Source organism: Felis catus, chromosome C1, assembly GCF_018350175.1.
Source record: "Felis catus isolate Fca126 chromosome C1, F.catus_Fca126_mat1.0, whole genome shotgun sequence".
NCBI classification, from domain to species: Eukaryota; Metazoa; Chordata; class Mammalia; order Carnivora; family Felidae; genus Felis; species Felis catus.
In genome coordinates this window covers 212,502,616-212,520,187 of record NC_058375.1, presented here as the reverse complement: position 1 = coordinate 212,520,187, position 17,572 = coordinate 212,502,616, and the positions used below count along the sequence as shown (strand labels likewise).

At 42.0% G+C, this 17,572-nt stretch overlaps 1 protein-coding gene across 23 annotated transcripts in view; it reads right to left on the bottom strand.

The window, feature by feature from the left end:
* The window catches only part of LOC101093705 (nuclear body protein SP140), a 65,684-nt gene that overhangs the window by 13,683 nt on the left and 34,429 nt on the right, over positions 1-17,572 (bottom strand). For 20 of the 23 annotated variants that reach the window (XM_045034591.1, XM_019838824.3, XM_006935664.4 and 17 more), the window contains 9 exons: positions 14,807-14,890; positions 12,706-12,786; positions 11,469-11,552; positions 10,989-11,069; positions 7,911-7,997; positions 7,577-7,693; positions 6,718-6,771; positions 3,924-3,989; positions 2,116-2,196 (listed from right to left, as the gene is read on the bottom strand). In XM_045034591.1, coding sequence (XP_044890526.1) covers positions 2,116-2,196; positions 3,924-3,989; positions 6,718-6,771; positions 7,577-7,693; positions 7,911-7,997; positions 10,989-11,069; positions 11,469-11,552; positions 12,706-12,786; positions 14,807-14,890 — 735 coding nt within the window. The remainder of the gene's footprint in view (positions 1-2,115; positions 2,197-3,923; positions 3,990-6,717; positions 6,772-7,576; positions 7,694-7,910; positions 7,998-10,988; positions 11,070-11,468; positions 11,553-12,705; positions 12,787-14,806; positions 14,891-17,572) is intronic. The other 3 variants (XM_006935665.4, XM_019838822.3, XM_019838819.3) reach the window with 2 other exon arrangements.

The following is a 17,572-nucleotide window of genomic DNA, read 5'->3' as shown; positions in this document are numbered from 1 at the left end:
CTGGTCTTTAGCCTAAACAACTACTGAGAGGGTTTTCATCTCTTCAAGACCAAAATGGCCCCATGTACAAATATTGATAATTAGACCTTATCACAACATCAAACAAGCTACAGACTTGCAAGTTGGCTCTCTGTTTTAACTTCACCAAGATAATAGCAGTTCAAATGAGGGTCTACAAAGATTTATGAACTCAATCTATAAGAATCTTCTATAAGAAGGTGGAAGACTTGGGTAATACTAGCCATGGGGTAAGGATAACTACTAAAAAAAGGTGGAAATATGGTTCTCAAAAAGGCAGATTAATCTCTTTGCCCCATCTTGCTTCCTCTCTCCAGAAAGTGGGGTCACCAGGTGATAGAAGGTCATCGACCCAGGTATGGTTCTCTAAGGGGCCCTCCTCGCCTCCTCTCCACCCAAGATGCCAACGTAGTTATGGGCTCTCTCTGCTGCTCTCCCTCATCCCTTTCCTGAAGGTCCATGCTCACAGCCCAGTAAGAAGAGATCCAGACATCTTATTCTTGCCTCTCCTAACTGCCGGTCAGGCTTGACACTCAAACTCTAATCACAGTCTTGAACAATCCAACAAATAAAAAGTTCTTTCTTGCTCTCTGTCTCTCACTGGTTATATCTTTCCTGGAACTAGTGGCTTTGTTAGATTTACCTTTCATCAAACCTGTAAGGCCTAATATTTTTAGGGAGAAAAAGGAAATACATTGAAGTCCATTCTAGTCTGTGGAGCTTTTGGCGTAAGGAGATTTGGATCTTAAAACCAACTAATTCATAATACAGCAGCACTATTGTGTTTTACGTTGAAAAAACAGACTGACTAAGCAAGACAGGATGTAACTATTTTTTGTGTTCCCAGTTTGTAATACCCGTTTAATAATAAAATCCCCCACCACAAACTCTAATATGGCAGTCGGAATATAATTTAAGGTTATTTTTTTTAATTGTTATGCTTGGTATTAATCAATCTCTAATAGTAAGTGGGACAGAATTTTAAATTTTTTCCTGCTTTCCCAAAGTTTTAGAAGAAGTTTCAATGCTGGGAACAATTCACTAAGTGCTAATGGGGGTAACTAACTGTCCCAGTCTACCCAGGACTAAGGGGTATCCAGGATTCAGGATTTTCAGTGGCAAAACTGGGACTCTCCTGGGCAAACCAGGGTGAGTTTATGGTCTCAGTTTCAAGCTATTCACAGAGGCAATGCACCAAACCACCTATGTGACCATACAAAGTATTGGGGGAACAGGTTACCCCAGCTCTGGCTCTTCACTCACATCCAGGCAGCAGAAGAAGGTCTACATTTCTCTCCAAAGAAGTCAAGCAGTGGCACCAGACCACACTGAGAAGCTGATGAAAGAATATTGTGGAGGAAAGAGCTAGTGACTGTGTACCCTGCATTCCCAATGTTATCTCAGAGCTGCCTCTGTCATGTGAGACACTTCCATATTCTTATCTCTCTTCTCTCATCTGTCCCTACTAATCATGGAGGGGCCCAAACCAGCAGCTCTTGACTAGGGGCGGGGGGGGCAGAGCCAACAGAGAATGTGAGAAGAATCTGACCATGCCACTTCTGCACTGCAGGTGCCCCAGACCAACGTTTGCTCAGGCTGAAGGAGGGGAAGCACTTTGAAATGGAGAAAACATTGACATTTTAATGTAGTACAGAAAGGATTCCCAACTAATGGAAAGATAATTTCACTCTTGGGACAAGGAAAAAGAACGCCATCAGTCATGCCCAAGACAAGAAAAACTCATCCAGAAGGTAGACTTGAAAGAACAGTGAGAAAATGAACTTGCTTTCCATTTGTAATTTACCAAGTCTGGCCATTTTCATAAGCCAATGATGTAAGGTAAAGAAGTTTCCATGAAAAGCAGATAAAACTCAAGAAAAGGATTTTAGGTCCTGGGCAAATAAAAACTATAATATAAATGCAAGCAATTTATAACCTTGGCTCCAAATGGGTTTGTTTGCTTTCTAGATTTCATAGCTTCCAATTTGACTGGTAATGTTGGCTAGTAAAAAATTGAGGATCTATGTTCCTTAAAACCTTAGCAAAATTCGCATTTGCCCCTGAGGCCAAGTGTAAGTGGCACAAACTTTATCTTACCCTTGATCTTGGCAGGTTCTCGCAGATGCATTTTCCCCTTTTTCCCACTGGAGACCAACTGGCCAGGAGTGTTGCTGCTCTCTAGGGGATAAGCAGGGGAAGATACAGAGTTGGACAAAACAGCAGTTGACATGAGAGACCAAAAGCAAGTGAGTGAACACCAGATTCAATTCTGAAACCCCTTTCACTGTTCACTCAGACAAGAAAGCACATTAATGGTAAGGGATCTCAAAGAGAAGTCTAGTACATGCTCCACTTTTAGGAGGACTTATAAATGACATATAAGATTTCATTGTGTTTTAGAAAGAAATGGTTTAGAATTTATCTATGTACACAGAGACCTAAATGAAAATATATGATAATTAAATCCAAAAATTTGGCATTCGGAAAATAAGTGTTCTTAAAATGGATGCAACCACTTTTGTTTTTCTTGCCCAACAAAATTGTACACATTCGCCAACAGGGAAACCGTGTAAATTGACAAGAACATTGGATATAGAGATTGGTGAAAATTAATAATTTTCAATTGGACTCTGAAATCTTACCCTATGGATCTGGTTCAAAATTGGCCATCATATGGAAAATTAGGTCTAACTCTCATTGTCTAAAAGAAAAGAGTTCTTTAAACCACTACTGAAAGAAAAGATTTCAGGGGTCCAATTAGAAGTAGTACATATAGGGGTGCCTGAGTGACTCGGTTGAGTGTCTGACTCTTGGTTTCAACTTGGGTTGTGATCCTGGGGTACTGGGATCGAGCCCTGCATTGGGCTCCATGTTGAGTGCAGAACCTGCTTGGGATTCTCTCACTCTCTGTTTCTCTCTCTCTCTCTCTCTCTCTCGCTCTCTCTCGCTCTCTCCCCACCCCCCCCACATGTATGCTCTCTTTCTCTCAAATAAAACTACAATACAATTCAAAAAAGAAGTAATACATATATACTACTGGAAATTTAGAAAATGAAAATTGTATGAAACATCACCATTCTAGGGAGAGCCATAATTAACTTATTCAACAATATTCCCCTAAGCTTTTGTCTTTGTATATTTTACTATTTATTTGCTTTTAAATGTTTATTTATTTTGAGAGAGAGAGAGCATGTGTGCACATGTGTGCACATGAGCAGGGAAATGGCAGAGAGAGAGAGAGAGAGAGAGAGAGAGAGAGAGAGAGAGAATCCCAAGCAGGCTCTATGCTGGCAGTGCAGAGCCCAATGTGGGCTCTGAACTGAAATCGAGAGCTGGATGCTTAACTGACTGAGCCACCAAGGCTGTCCCTTTACTATTTAAATACTTTTTCATTACAAAATTTGACCGTGTTTAATATTTCCAATGTAAACACATGCATTTAAAAACCACAAATAAAAACACACCTCTACTCCAATGACCATATATATGCAACTACTGCTTATATTTTTATTGATGAACATCTACTGATTTTCCCCTATACCTATGTCTCTCTCCATACAGATTAATATGAACAAATAAGAATTTGTAGACAGATAAAAACACATTTGTATAGTTACATGTTTTTGCTTTTTACCACGTGCACGCATGCGCACACACCTACACAGTCTGCTTTTGCATTTGTCTTTCTGTGGAACATCTTACCAAGTTAATACAAGTTTCTTGAGCCAGCAGAGAAGCCACATATTGAGGATGGCAGTGTCTCCCTGAATCATTTAGCTCTGGGTGATTACATGTTAGAGAACTAAACGATTTTGTGGAAGCCACTGTGTTTTCAGGCCTCTGTTAATAGTGGCTTAGCTTAGGTCCTAAGGACACCACTGCTAGGAAGCAGCTCAAGTGCTTACCTTTTTGGGGTAAGTTTCTCTGAAATTTCCTTTTATGTCTTGTCCAGCAATGGCCTTTCTTTTTTCCTTCGAACAAAAGAGAATAAAGTTCATCATTCAGAGCTATAAATATAATTATCAAAGCCATATGTGCTGATAGTTTTCATGTACTTTTACAGGCCACAGAACAGGGCAAAATTCTTAACTACAAGCACAGCAGTGTGAGGCTGATTTCAGAGTTCTGCTTTATTCTGCACGGACTTGGGAGACTATAGGAGATGACCTTCCTTTGAAAATTAAAAAAAAAAAACAAAACACTAAAATTGGAAAATAAATTCCTGCTGGTGCCTTCACCTGAATGATCATTGTTGTGGGTATATAGCAGTATGTTTCCTCTTCAAGTGTCTTTCTGGTACATTCAAATGTGCAATAAGGAGGCACACTCCTCACAGCTGGATCGTGTCACGGATAATCCGCCGTGCTGGGGATTCGGAGGCATTCTCAGCTTTGACGTGGAGACTTAAGCAGTCTCCGTACGTGCAGTTGTGACCCAAATCCTCCCACTTACATGCCATCTAATGCTCGAAGTTCCGGGAGAATGTAAAGAAACCGCAGCGGGTTATGTGTTGTGTTTTGCATTCTTGTGAATGATGTGAAAATACAGGCGCGTGAGAAGACCGTTGGCACTGGGTAAACAGAGCTCGTACCTTGTTACTATTGTGAAATAACAATAGCCAACTACTAGATTTTTACTGCTAAGGGTGAAGACCCAATCCATGGAGGAGGCCTTCCAACTCCCACTTGAGATTTCCATTCGTAGGTGGGTCAACTCACACTCTGGGACTTAAAGGCAGGAAGGGCCTTGCTCATCCAAGGAAATGGTATGTTCAAGAATTCAGGGGTCTTGCCCCATTGGCACCTCAACTTTCCATGACCCTTTACAGCCCTCTGTAGGGGCTACAGCTGCATGCCAGGCTTGTGACTCCTCCCAGAAACTGCCCAGTTTGTCTCTTGGTGGGGAGAGCCACATCCCAAGGGGCTTTGCTCCTAACTGCTCCCAGCACACTAATCAGGCCTTGAGGCCTTTTGGGCCCATGGGTGGTGCCTCAACACCATCCATGCCTCAGCTTACAGACCAGTTGACTCTGGCCACACCATGGTGACTCTAGAAACTCACAGGTGTCATGAGAGTGACATGAACCATTTGTAGTCTGGCAATGTGTGCCCTTATCCAAAAAGCTACTTCCAATACACAGATTGTCTGACTCTATGTCCCTCAGCTTTTCCTGTCCATGCACTTCTGGAAGGCTCTTTGGTCACTGAAGGCAGCTGTCCCCAGAAAGGATCGGCTTCATTCCTGCATCATGATCAGGATCAAAGCAGTGGAGGATTAATGGTGTTAGATAGACCAATTCTGAAAATTCAGGATTCTGTTCTGCCTGTTCCTGGAGGCGATGCCTCATAGTTTCCCCTACCAGCCTAGAGGGCACAGCCTTCAGAGAGCCCAGGGGATTCAGATTTAATTCTGATTACATTTTATGCAAATGCCTTTACTCCACTTGTTTCTGGCTATCTGGATAAAAGGTCTGAGTGGGAATAGGAGATGATTTGGAAAGGAAGATGAAGTTCCAGCCACCTGAATGGTACACACAGATTTTGTGGCAGTAAAGGAAGAGCAAAAATCCAGGCATCTGAAGAGGGAACCTGGGAAACCCTAGTAAGAATGGAGGAAGGAGGAACATTAATGACATCTGCCTTGCAGAACTATCCCGAACCTACCACCAGAGAGAAACCACCCTGGTACATGCCTCTTACCACAGAGATGCTGAGTCTGCCATTCTGCATCAGACACGAGAAAACAGAGAGAGACCCCAACTTCTGCACATCCCGTGCAAGATCCCTCTGGACGTCATCCCCACCTCCACTCTCAGTCATTGGGGAAGGGAGACAGATGCCACTTGGTTGGTATGATGGACAAAGAGGACAGATTAGATGGACTGTCCTCAGGAAGTTCCCCCCAGCCAAACCCTACCCCCAAATCAAGGACTCAATGCAACAAATGGAACTGGGAAGTCCAAGGTTTATAGCTGGCCAGGGGCCCACGTTGGAGGCACTGTCCATCTTCCCTTGGCTGATGTATATTCCTCAACAACTGCAAACATTTCCCTTCCAGGGCCACCACGTGTGTCCATGGGATTGCCCTTTTTGTGTGAAAACCAAGCATTCACTTGCCTCCTTATGCAAACATGGTAAACTATAGCTTAGGCTACAAATTTAGTGGCTTTAAACAACACAAAACTATCATTTCACAGTTATGTCAATTAGAAGCCTGACAAGAGTCTCTCCGGGCTAAAATCAAGGTTCCAGTAGACCTTCATTCCTTTCTGGAGGCTTTAGAGTAGAATACATTTCCTTGACTTTCCTAGTGTCCAGAGTTCATCCATATTCTTGGCTCCTTTCCTCCATCTTCCTCCTCCTCCAGCCAGCAATATGGCATCTCTCTGTGACTATCTTCCATAGCCACCCTTCTACCCCAACAGCCAGAAACAACCTTCCATGTTTCAAAGCCTATTCCATTATATTGAGTGTACCCAGATAATCCAGAATAATCTCACCTTTCGAGGTCCTTCGCTTAATTATATCTGTAAAATCTCTTTTGCCAGGTCAGATAACAGATTACAAATTTCAGCAATTAAGATATGGACATCTTTAAACAGACATCCTATTATTATCTCTTATTATTGTAAGTAATAATAATGCTAGCATTAAAAAACTCATTTCTAACATCAAAAGCAACTAAAATCTTATGCCTTACTTCTTTTCCTCTTGAGTTTTCCCGAAGTAGAGTTGTTTCTAAGATCCACAGTATCTAGAATCACAGGTGAGGGTGAGGAAACAGAAATTAGTCAATAAAAGTTACCAATGTTAGGATTACTCAAACTGCAGAAGGTTTGAATTTACAGAGATGTTTGGGTTTATCATTTCTCTCTTCCTTCTAAAGGGACTAAAAACCTACTGACTTTAGGAGTCCAGAATGAGCCTTCCTTTATTTCTCAATAGTAATTGGAAAAACACTCTTAAATACCTATGTACTTCAGTCTACTCAGAGATATTTGTCTAGGTCTTAAGATTTTTGTGAGGATTAAATAAAATCTTATGTCCAAACATGTATAGGAAATCACTCTGTAAACCAGTGACATGCTAGAGGGCATCCATCAAAAATATATGCTAGGTCAAGAATAGTCTTTCCTCATGACAATTAAGTGGCATGATCAGTTGTCTTTTGAGAGTTTTCTAAGGTTGTGACAAAATGACACTATTATCTACTAGCAGAAGTATGGTTGGCTTTCTTGGGCTCCACAGGAGATTGGCTGTGACAGGGTGGAAATCACTGTATAAATACAAGCCTTTATGATTAAGACTAATGTAGTCAATGAGATACTGCCATCTTTAAGAGCATATTTCCACCACATCATTCATGCATAATCAGCAGGGACCATCTTGTTAAACATGACTTTATAATAATCTCTTGCCTCTCTATTATTGCCAAAGGGGTCAGGTCGAGCAAAGCAGGGAACAAGATACTGGGATGGGCCAGAACACCTGATACCATCCTACTTGGGTCTGTGGTGCCCATAGAGTCATGCCCATCCCACACCCACAGGTGGCTTTACCTATCATGGCACATGCTTCGCTGTCTGCAATGCTTGCTTCTGGACCTTCTGGCACATATTTTGAGAAGCACATAACACAGGTACACTTCTCATTTCCACGTGCTGGTGGCTCTGCTCCTGGGCCAAAATTGTGATGTATGAAGACTTTTATTTACCCCAGTGATCCCCTTTTCTGTACCTTTCTGGATCTCTACTTCTCTACTTCTTCCTCCGAAACCTTTCATTGGCTCTACCCATCTCTGGCCCTTCCTTTAAGTCTTGCTTTTCCCTTCCTTGTCTTTTTCTCTTTGTCAGCTTCTGTTTCTGGTTTTATTATTCTTTAAGTCATAATTACCTTGTCCATCATAGGGTAGTAGGCTGGAAGTAGGCTCTTCTAATTCTTCCTCACTATTTATTTGGACAGCTTCTAGTTCACCATATGCTAGAGAGAAGCAAGAAAATTACAGTTTGTGGATTCTGAGACAGTGATTAGGGAAGAGTTCTTGGTGCTTTCATGTTGCACCCTGATATTTTGAGTTAAAATGAGCTGCTTTCTGGGAAAAGACTATTCCTGCTCCAATAATCACAACCAAGAGCTGCCAAAGCCATGTTTTTCCCATCTTTTGTACCTCATTCTGCTTTCTCTACTCTTACATTTCTATCTGTAGCTCTAAGAATAAAATAAAAAGATCCTATCCTTCCAGGAAAAAAACCAACTGTTCTTTGAAAATTGTAAAAAGTAATTACCAGAATGAGTTTTAAACTCATCCCATTTGGCCAATCACTATTTACATCACAAACCACATTTAAAGCCAGGCAATTAGTGACAGCTTTACACTTCTGAAAATCAGCCAATCATCAACAACAGCCACTCTCCAGAAAGCCCGTGTCTATGACTAAATGATAACCTAGTTGTAAACTCTCCCTGGTTCTAAAAGTCTGTAGCCCCTGAACTACAGCCTTCCCAAAACTCTAATAAAAGCAATTTTCTTTTTTAAAAAAATGTGTCCTGTAAGTACAGTACCTGCTTCCACCATGTGCCTTGCTCAGCAAACAATAAATCCCTCTTTTAACTTGAGATGTTGTATGATGGTCTATCCCTTCAAAAATGGAGTTCCCACCAAGACCATCCTGAAGAGTCTTGTTTAGGGATCTCCTGTGGGACCCGTGGATCAATAGGTGTAAATCCACAGCCTCTTGTGCCCAACTCAGATGGTCTTCCTCATCAATCCATCTCAACAGTGACTTGAGCTCTGACTTGTTTCACTGAGTTCTTACTTCTGAATTAATTTTATTGTTTAAAGATGTGTATGCAGTTAGATGCAAAGTAGTTAGACATTTTGGTTTGGAGGTACAGCAGTTAGCAAATATTCTGGTAATGTTTTTATTCTTCCACTGTTTCACTTACTCTCACTTTTGTCTATTTTTCAAAAGTCTTATCTTATGTGTGTTTGCTCCTGATTTTCTTGTGCTTCTTGAATGTTAGAAGAAAGTGATCCAAAGCAAACAGATGGAGGCATAGACCTGATAAGTCCCCTATCCAAAGCTAATTAACGGATGTGGGTCTATTAGACAGCAGCCAATTTGTGCAAATATATTTGGTCACTCTTGGTCTTGAGTCCCCCACCAAAACCTCTTGTCAATTTTTGAAAGTAAGTCATAATCTGAGGTCAACTATTATCATGTAATCGACCCTATGTCCCCATTGTAGTCTTTGCTCTCTGGATGAACCCAATACCACATTCACCTGCAGGACACCATTTGCATTAATGACTGCATATAGTGTCTTTGTTGCTATTTGTCATAGGTGTATCTTGGCCAAAGCCACAGTCTTCCACTGACAGAACTGTACTTCTTCTTTGTACCTGCAGAATGATTCTTGCACTTATCTTAGTAAATGGCAAAATTTCACAAAATATGACTTTATGTTTCATTGGGAACTTTGGGCATGTCAAGAGTAAACAGTGCATTTAATAGTATTTTTTTAATGTTTATTTATTTATTGAGATAGAGAGAGAGTGCTAGTAGGGGATCAGCAGAGACAGATGGAGAGAATCCCAAGCAGACACAGCACTGTCAGCACAGAGCCAGATGGGGGGCTTGACTCACGAATCGGGAGATCATGACCTGAGCCAAGATCAAGAGTCTGATGCTTAACTGACTGGGCCGCCCAGGCGTCCCTGATAGTATTTCTACAAAAGAGAGAGAGATGACCGAAAGTTCCCATGTCCCAACCACTTACTGCTACTTTCAGACCATCATCTAATAGTTTCTTCCTTTTCTTAAAAAAAATCCCTATAAATTTAATAGGTAGAGATATATTCTGCAAATCAAACTACCAGATTAAGTGTACTAAAGAAAGAATAACTTTAGAATTCCTAGAAAATTTTCCTAAGCATTATCAATTTATGGTTTTTTTTAAAATTTTTTAATGTTTATTTATTTTTGAGAGACAGAGTGTGAGCAGGGGAGGGGCAGAGGGAGAGGGAGACACAGAATCAGAAACAGGCTCCAGGCTCTGAGCTGTCAGCACGGAGCCCAACACAGGGCTTGAACTCACGAACTGTGAGATCATGACCTGAGTCAAAGTCAGAAGCTCAACTGACTGAACCACCCAGGTGCCTCTACACATAATCAGTTTATAATTGATGTGACCATTAGTACATCTACACTATGCATAACTCAAGATTTGCAAGCAATCAGCAAAGTAGGTATATCTCACTTCTCTGTAGTGCCTAATGCAATTACTATAATCTTTTCTGAAGCCATATTCTTTTCTTTAATACATTTATGCTTAGCTTTGTTTGATGTACAATTTGATAACAATAGCTTACATTATTTACTTGGGTAAGTCAATGACTTGTCTGGACAGTTATTTTCCAGAAATGTACTTAAGTCTCATTGTGGTAGGCATAGTTCTCAATGTCCCCTTGGCTCCACTTCCCTGATCACAGGAACTGTGAATATCATGAGATATTACCCCTATTATTAGGTTATGCTATATGGAGGAGTCGATATTAAGAAAAAGAGACTATCAAGACATGAGATCATCAATGCTGGTGAGGATATGGGAATAAGGAAGCTTGGTGCACTGTTGGTAGGACTGTAATGTGGTACAGCCAATATGAAGGACAGTATGAGAGCCTCAAAACATTAAAAGTAGAACCACCATTATCATCCAGCCATTTCACTTCTGGGTATATATCCAAAGGAAACAAAATAACTATGTCAAGGAGATATCTGTGCCCTCATGTTCATTGCATTATTGTTTACAATAACCAAGACATGGAAACAACCTAAGTGTCCATCAACAGATGAATGGATAAAGAAAATGTGGTGGATACACACACACACACACACACACACACACACACAGGAATATTATTCAGCCATTAAAAAGGGGGTGGGAATCCTGCCATTTGCCCTTCCTTACATGATTCGCTTTCTGGTGGTGAGCTCCAGTCTTCCTGGGGGTCTTCTTCATAATACATCTCTAAACAGTCACTGCTACTGTCTGTTGAATAGAATAAAATCCATTAGCGAATCCGGCATATGACCAATGGAAACCATAGTAGAAAAACTCATCCTGAGAAAAAAGACCACCAAGGAGGCTCAAGTATCTTCCAGGTGGGAATGTCCCTGCTCTTATACCCTCCTGCCTTTGAGTTCACCTGAGCTGGGAGTTGACATAGCTCATGCCACTATCACCAGAGGCTGAGAATGATCACCCATCTCCCTCCCATCCCATACACCTAATTCTCTATTTTTGATCCTTTTCACTTGGCTCTACACATTCCTTCTGTATGGGTAAGTGAAGGGGAACAGTGGAGGTGGGGAGAAGTAAGGGGAGATTTTCCTACTTGCAGACAGAGAAACAAAGATTCAGTGAAATGGGAGTTGAAATTATAATCACCTTCCCCATCATATAGTACTTGGCTGGGCACCTTCTCTGGTGCTTCTTCACTGGTCATTTGAGGAGATTCAGAATCACAGGACCCTGAAGGGAAACAAGGAAAGGAAGCAAGCCAAGATTTTCAGAGCACAGGTGAACTGCCCTTTGGGAAAAGGGACATCTGCTTCAAGGACCCCATCTGAGATCCAACAGAGCCCTGCTCTGCCTCTGTTTCCATCTCCATCACCTAACTCTTCTGCTCTCTGCTTCTCTGTTTCCTTCCCATAGATCTGCCTCCAAATATTTCTGCTTCTGCACTAGGAGAATATTTGCGCATCTTTGATTTTGTGGGCTCCATTCCCCTGACTTCTATCTCTTTACTTTTCCATCATTTTTTCCTCAATAGTGACCTTGATCTTTTCTTTTCTGCTTATTCCTCCTAGCTCTGCTCTTCTAGGTCTCTCTAATCCCTATAGCAGGATCCATTCCTTCTGTCACTGTCTCTCTTGACTTCTTCCCCTCCCTAGTGGCATTCTTTATTAGTGAAGTGGAAGTCTCTCTCTCTGCATTAGGCCTTGTTCTGGTCCCCTTAGGAGCCACAGGTATCCCTTTGGACTCTTATGTGTGTCCACCACATTGACCCCTGCTAGCCTCACACAGCCACTACCTGCAATGAGATGCTCAGGGCACAGGTCTTTGCTCTTCCTCCTACTTGATCTTTGGGGGAAAGAACAAGTATCCTTTGTCTGTTCTTCCATGTCTTATCTCTAAGGAAGAATAGCCACAGTTTCCCTAGCTAAGTCCTAAAGTTTTCTGAGGAAATCTCGCTTGCCCAAGTCCTTTGAAAAGAAAAAAGTGCAACATAATCCAAAACCTGATGACAGACATGTGACAAAAACTGTAATTTGGGCTGGAGAGCCCTTGGTCTTTCCTCCTGGAAAGTAGATCTCAGAACCACATTTTTCTGAGGCCTACCCAAGGTTATGACAATATAATAATAATATTAAGCACTAGATAAATACATAGTTTTAATTCTTTATAGAAAATAAGGGGTGGGCAGGGGTTAAAATCACAATATTGAGTCTTTTGTATAAATAGACATAAAGAGTATGAAGGAAAAAGATTCTGTCTTCCCAGTATTTATCTACTATAACATTAAGAGGGAATGCATCTATTCCAACAAAAAAGGCCATGTTGCTCAGCTCTGAATGCAGCCACCTGATACCCTACAGCCCAGAGCTGGCCATCCCTTTCTTACCTGGCCCACATGTTGATGGGGAGCTCAAGACTTCCTGAGGCTCTTCTTCATCACTGATGTCCCAGATGGCATGGCCATGCTCTGCAGGAAGGAATGAAACCCGCCAGCCATTTCAGTACACAACCAGGGGAGATCATGGTGAGAAAACTCATAATGAAGACATGGACACTCAGGTATCTGCTAGGCAGAACTGTCCCCGTCCCAAACCATCTGGTCCCCCTCTGGGCTCACCTGGCCTGCAGGTTAACTTAATCTTGTCACTATCATCAGAGCCTGAGGACCATCTACCATCTTCCTTTGTGTACATCTAATTCTCTCTTACTTCTTCCCCTTTCCCATTGCCCCTGCTCACTACTTCTGTCTCTGCCCTTGTCTCCTGCTACCAGTGTCTCCATGTGCTTCTCTGTGTTTGGATGTGTTTGTGTCTCTTCTGCTTCTGTCTTTGTCTCTTGTGTCCCTGATACTCATTAGTGTCTTTATGTCACTCATTCTCTTCTTGCTCCCTTCCTTGTGCTGGCCATCAAGAGAGGCATCCCTAACATAGTGCAATAGGACCCGATCAGGGGATGGGTTATGGAGCAGACTAGGCCAAGACAACACCACCAAACACCCGGAAAAGTTGCTCAAAGGCCCACATATAAAAGAAAGATCAGAATATCACAATCACTAAAAATATTTACACTATCATTAGCGATGAGGCAGAAGAAATAGGGTGGCGCCCTACGGTGAATGGGAGACACAGGAAATCACAGGAAGGACAACTGATTTAATTCTAAGGCAACAAATCTCACTGTGTTTATATGGGAAAATAATATGATCTGACTGACATCTTGCAAATAACAATCATGCTAAAGTGGAGAAAATGGGTGGGATGGGAGCAAGAGGAAATGGGACATTCATGTTCCCTTGAATGAGGGAGCAAACCCTGGAGAAGGAGTTTCTAGTTTCACAAAAGCAGTCGTTGGTTTCAATTTGGGAAGTGTCAGTTCCTGAAAGTCATCCAGATGGAGAAGATCCTGTGATAAATGCCTTCAGGTACATATATGGATGACCTTGGGAGTCAGGTGTGCCTAGCAGGCATGTATTTGAGACTCATTCTGGTACCTGAGAGTAGCTGAGACTGACAGGGAGAGGGATATTGCTCTCCCAGTGTTCCGGGCACTACTCTCTTACTAGGGAGATTAAATCTGAAGACTCACTACTGAGATAGACCCCATTTGCTGGAAGATGCTCCTGTCCAGACTCAAACATCAGTGTTACAAGATCCCAGCTTCTTCCCTCCCTATACAGCAATTTTCACTCCTTATTGACTTTTAAATTATTTTGATATAACTCTCTGCATAGTTCCTGTTGTGCTTCCATCTGCATTATTATTATTTTGGTATTTACTTGCCAGATGATTATATAATCTCTCTAATTTTCATCTCTGTATCTCATCTCTTAGTGAGCTTATATCCTTTCCATGTTGCCTTTCGCTTTCTCCTTTTCTATCTCTGTTTCTCTGAGTATTATCTTTCTGGATGCCTGTAAAATTTCCATCATTTTATCTATTTTCCTCAGTCTCACAGATGCTTCCCCCCAAATTGACAAAAGTTCTTCCTTCTTGACATGGACCACAGCACCATATGGCTTTCTCTTAACAGCTCTATCCTAACAGTCTCCCAACAGACCTTCTATAGTGCAAACCTAGCAATCACTCACAAAACTTATTTCCATGTTCCTGGTACTTCCAGAAGTAGGCTGAAAACGATCTCATTGCCTCAGCTGCCAGAGCCTGCTGGTATTTGGATTTTCATGGGCATTTAATAAAATCACCCAGGTCCTTCTGTTCTGGTACTGTAGCCTACCTTTGCTATATCCTGTCTCCCTTTGTTCTCCAGGCAGGAATACCCTCTCCACTCAAGAGCTCTGCTCACTGTTATCCTTAGTCTCTCTCTCCCAGTTTTGAAAAAAAGCAAAACAGAAAATGGACACAGGGCCATCTGTATGTATGTGAATATGAAGAAGAGAATGGTAGGATGGGCGAAAGGCAAGATTTTTCTTTGTGCTGATTAGAAAATAAAGATTTATTGAGGTGGTTGGGAATTTAAATCAGAATTACCTTCTCCCTCTTCTCCAGGTAGGCTGGGCATCTCCTCTGGTTTTCTTTCATTAGTCATTTGCAGAGCTCTAGAATCATAGGTCACTGTGGAGAAACAGCGACATGATGGACCATGGAGGGCAGTGGGAGCAAACCTCAGCATGTCTGTGCCCACCAGGATGGGACAGTGAGCGCCTGCTCCATGCCACCCCTGGGAGGCTGTCTTGTTCTACTTTCTGCCATCTTGTTGCACTTCCTCTGTCCACTTCTCAGGGTCCTACCTGCATTTCTGTTACCTAGTAGTGTATCTCTTCCATTGTCTGGACTTCTCCCCCATCTCTTGTTTTTCCCTCTTGTTTTTGTTTTTGTCTTTCAGCAATAATGCATCTCTTTTCTCCTATTACCCTTTTGAGCTTTCTTACTCTAGATGTCTTCAAGTCCAAGTGGTTGAGTCCATTCCCACGCTTTCTCTCCCCACCAATGTTAGTTTTTTCCTTAATGAAGGTAATGGGGGTCTTATGTTGGACCCAGTTTCACTCCTTTGGGGCTCACCTGTTAGGGCTCCTGGGGCTTCCTCTTCATGTTCCCTTTGTGCCCCCACCCTGACTTCCAGGTGGTTTCCCTATCACTGTCACCCTCAGTGACACACCCACTGCTGCCCACTCTTCCTTTTCTGTTTTGCCCTTGCAAAAACAACCAGTGTGCCTTTCTGTGCTTTCTTTCCCTGTCCACAAAACAGAGGTTACAACAGTTTTCCTGCCTGTGTCATAAGGTTTTACAAAGGTAAAAGGAAGCCTCGCACAGCCCAGTAATGTGACAGAGATTGTCAGAAACCTTGCACACTTTGTCTCCCACACTTTGTTTTCTCTCTCATTTTCACCCTTCCTGCATGTGTCTGCCTCTTGCATTTCTACTTCTGTATCTCACTCCTGGGATGTCTTGGCATTCCTCTTTGTCTTGGTTTGTTTCTTTCCCCAAGTCTATTCCCACCTCCCTTTTTTCTCCTCATGCCTTCCTGATGCTGTGCTTTATGTCTTCTGCCCATCTCTCATCCTGGTGCTTTCTAAGGATCAGAAAAGGCCTCTCTGAGACAGTGTCTAATTTCCACATGATTTCACCAAATTAGTGAACAAGAAAACTGTCCAGAATAGTTCTGGTGTCCAAGCACAGGGCCAAGCATGTGCCAAAGCTCAGATAAGCAAGCGTTATCAGAAAATTAAAATCACTGAAAAAGCATTATGCAAATTTTTGAAGTAATTGCAGGGCAGGAGGAGTCATGGGAAGGAAAATTGACTTAATCTTTCTGACAACAAGAAGTTATTGGCTTAATGTAAGAATGTAGGATAAATCAACCTGCATTTTCAGAGTCCTCTGGTTCACCTGGAGAGATTGGGTGTGATGGGAATATGACTGGGGCAAAGATTTGAGACTAAAGGCTGTTGCTCTGTCTCCAGAGAGAAGAGACATCTGACCGGAGCATTTGTGTTGGGTGTGGAGAGGAATGGATGGGCAAGAGACAAGTTTGAGGTAGAGCTGACTAACCTGGATGACTGATAGGCTGTGTGAGTTGAGGGAAGGGGATCGGTCACTGATGATCCCTAAGTTTCTGTCTGAAGAATGGAACAATGGTATTCCGTACTGAGATAGGGAACACTGGAAAAGAAGCAGATCTGGTGTCAAGAGAGAGGGCACATGCAATTGTGGGTGTCTTGTATTGAGGTTCTTTGTAAAACTTCCAAATGGAGATGTCCTTCAGACATCATAAGACAAGTCTGGGCAAGACATAGGTGTTTGAGGATCATACGTTGTAGATGGGAGCAGACAAGTCTTCCCAGGGGGAGGTTCACTCTCTCTGAGAATATTACAGGTGCCATACTGGTAACTAGGGACATCATAACCTCAAAACACATTGCTAACATGTTCCACCCCTAGTTCCAGACTTGTTTCTGACCAGCGACTCTTCTCTCAAGTCCTACAATGTCCCAAACTGTCTTCTATATCCCTTGTAAACAGTATTCACCTCTGCTGAGTTTTCACTCATCTCCTGTAGCTTTTTCTCAATATATAATTTATATGCCCCTCCTCACCTTTCTATTTCTTAGTGTTCCCTCCTGCCTCTGCATCTTTCTGTCTTAACATCATGTTCTCTACCTGTTTAAGATTATTGAGCTTCTCTCCTTTCTTCCATGGTGCTCATTTCCCTGCTTCTATCTGTTCTCTCTAGTTATTAACTCTGTTTCTAAGTTTTCAACCTAAGAATTGAAATTGAAAACTTAAATTTCAGACTTTCTGCATATTTTGTCCACGTCATATTCCTTCTCCCACATAGTCAATGTTCTGGACTGTGGCCATTGGCAAACAAGCAGAGAGATCCTTAATTTTGCCAGGTCCATTTCCAAACTCTTTCACATGAGTTCTCTGTATTGCAATTATACTCATTATGCCCATGTTCCTGGCACAACCTCAGGGAAAATAGGTTGAAAATGATCTCCCCTCACGATAACACATTCCAGCTTAGTTATATTTAGACTTCATGTCTATTTAGGTAGGATTGTCAATCACCCTGGTCTGTCTTCATTTCACGATTCCATCTATATTTTTCACTCTCCGTCTCTTTGTGTATGTTCTACACCCAAGGAAACAGCAACCAATCTGAGATCATTCTTCATTGCTTGTATCTCTCAAAGGAAGCAACCAGAAGCTGGCCATAGTCTGTGTTTATGTGAGTGTGGATGGATGGATGGGTGGATGGATGGATGGATGGATGGATGAACAGGGAAGAGGATG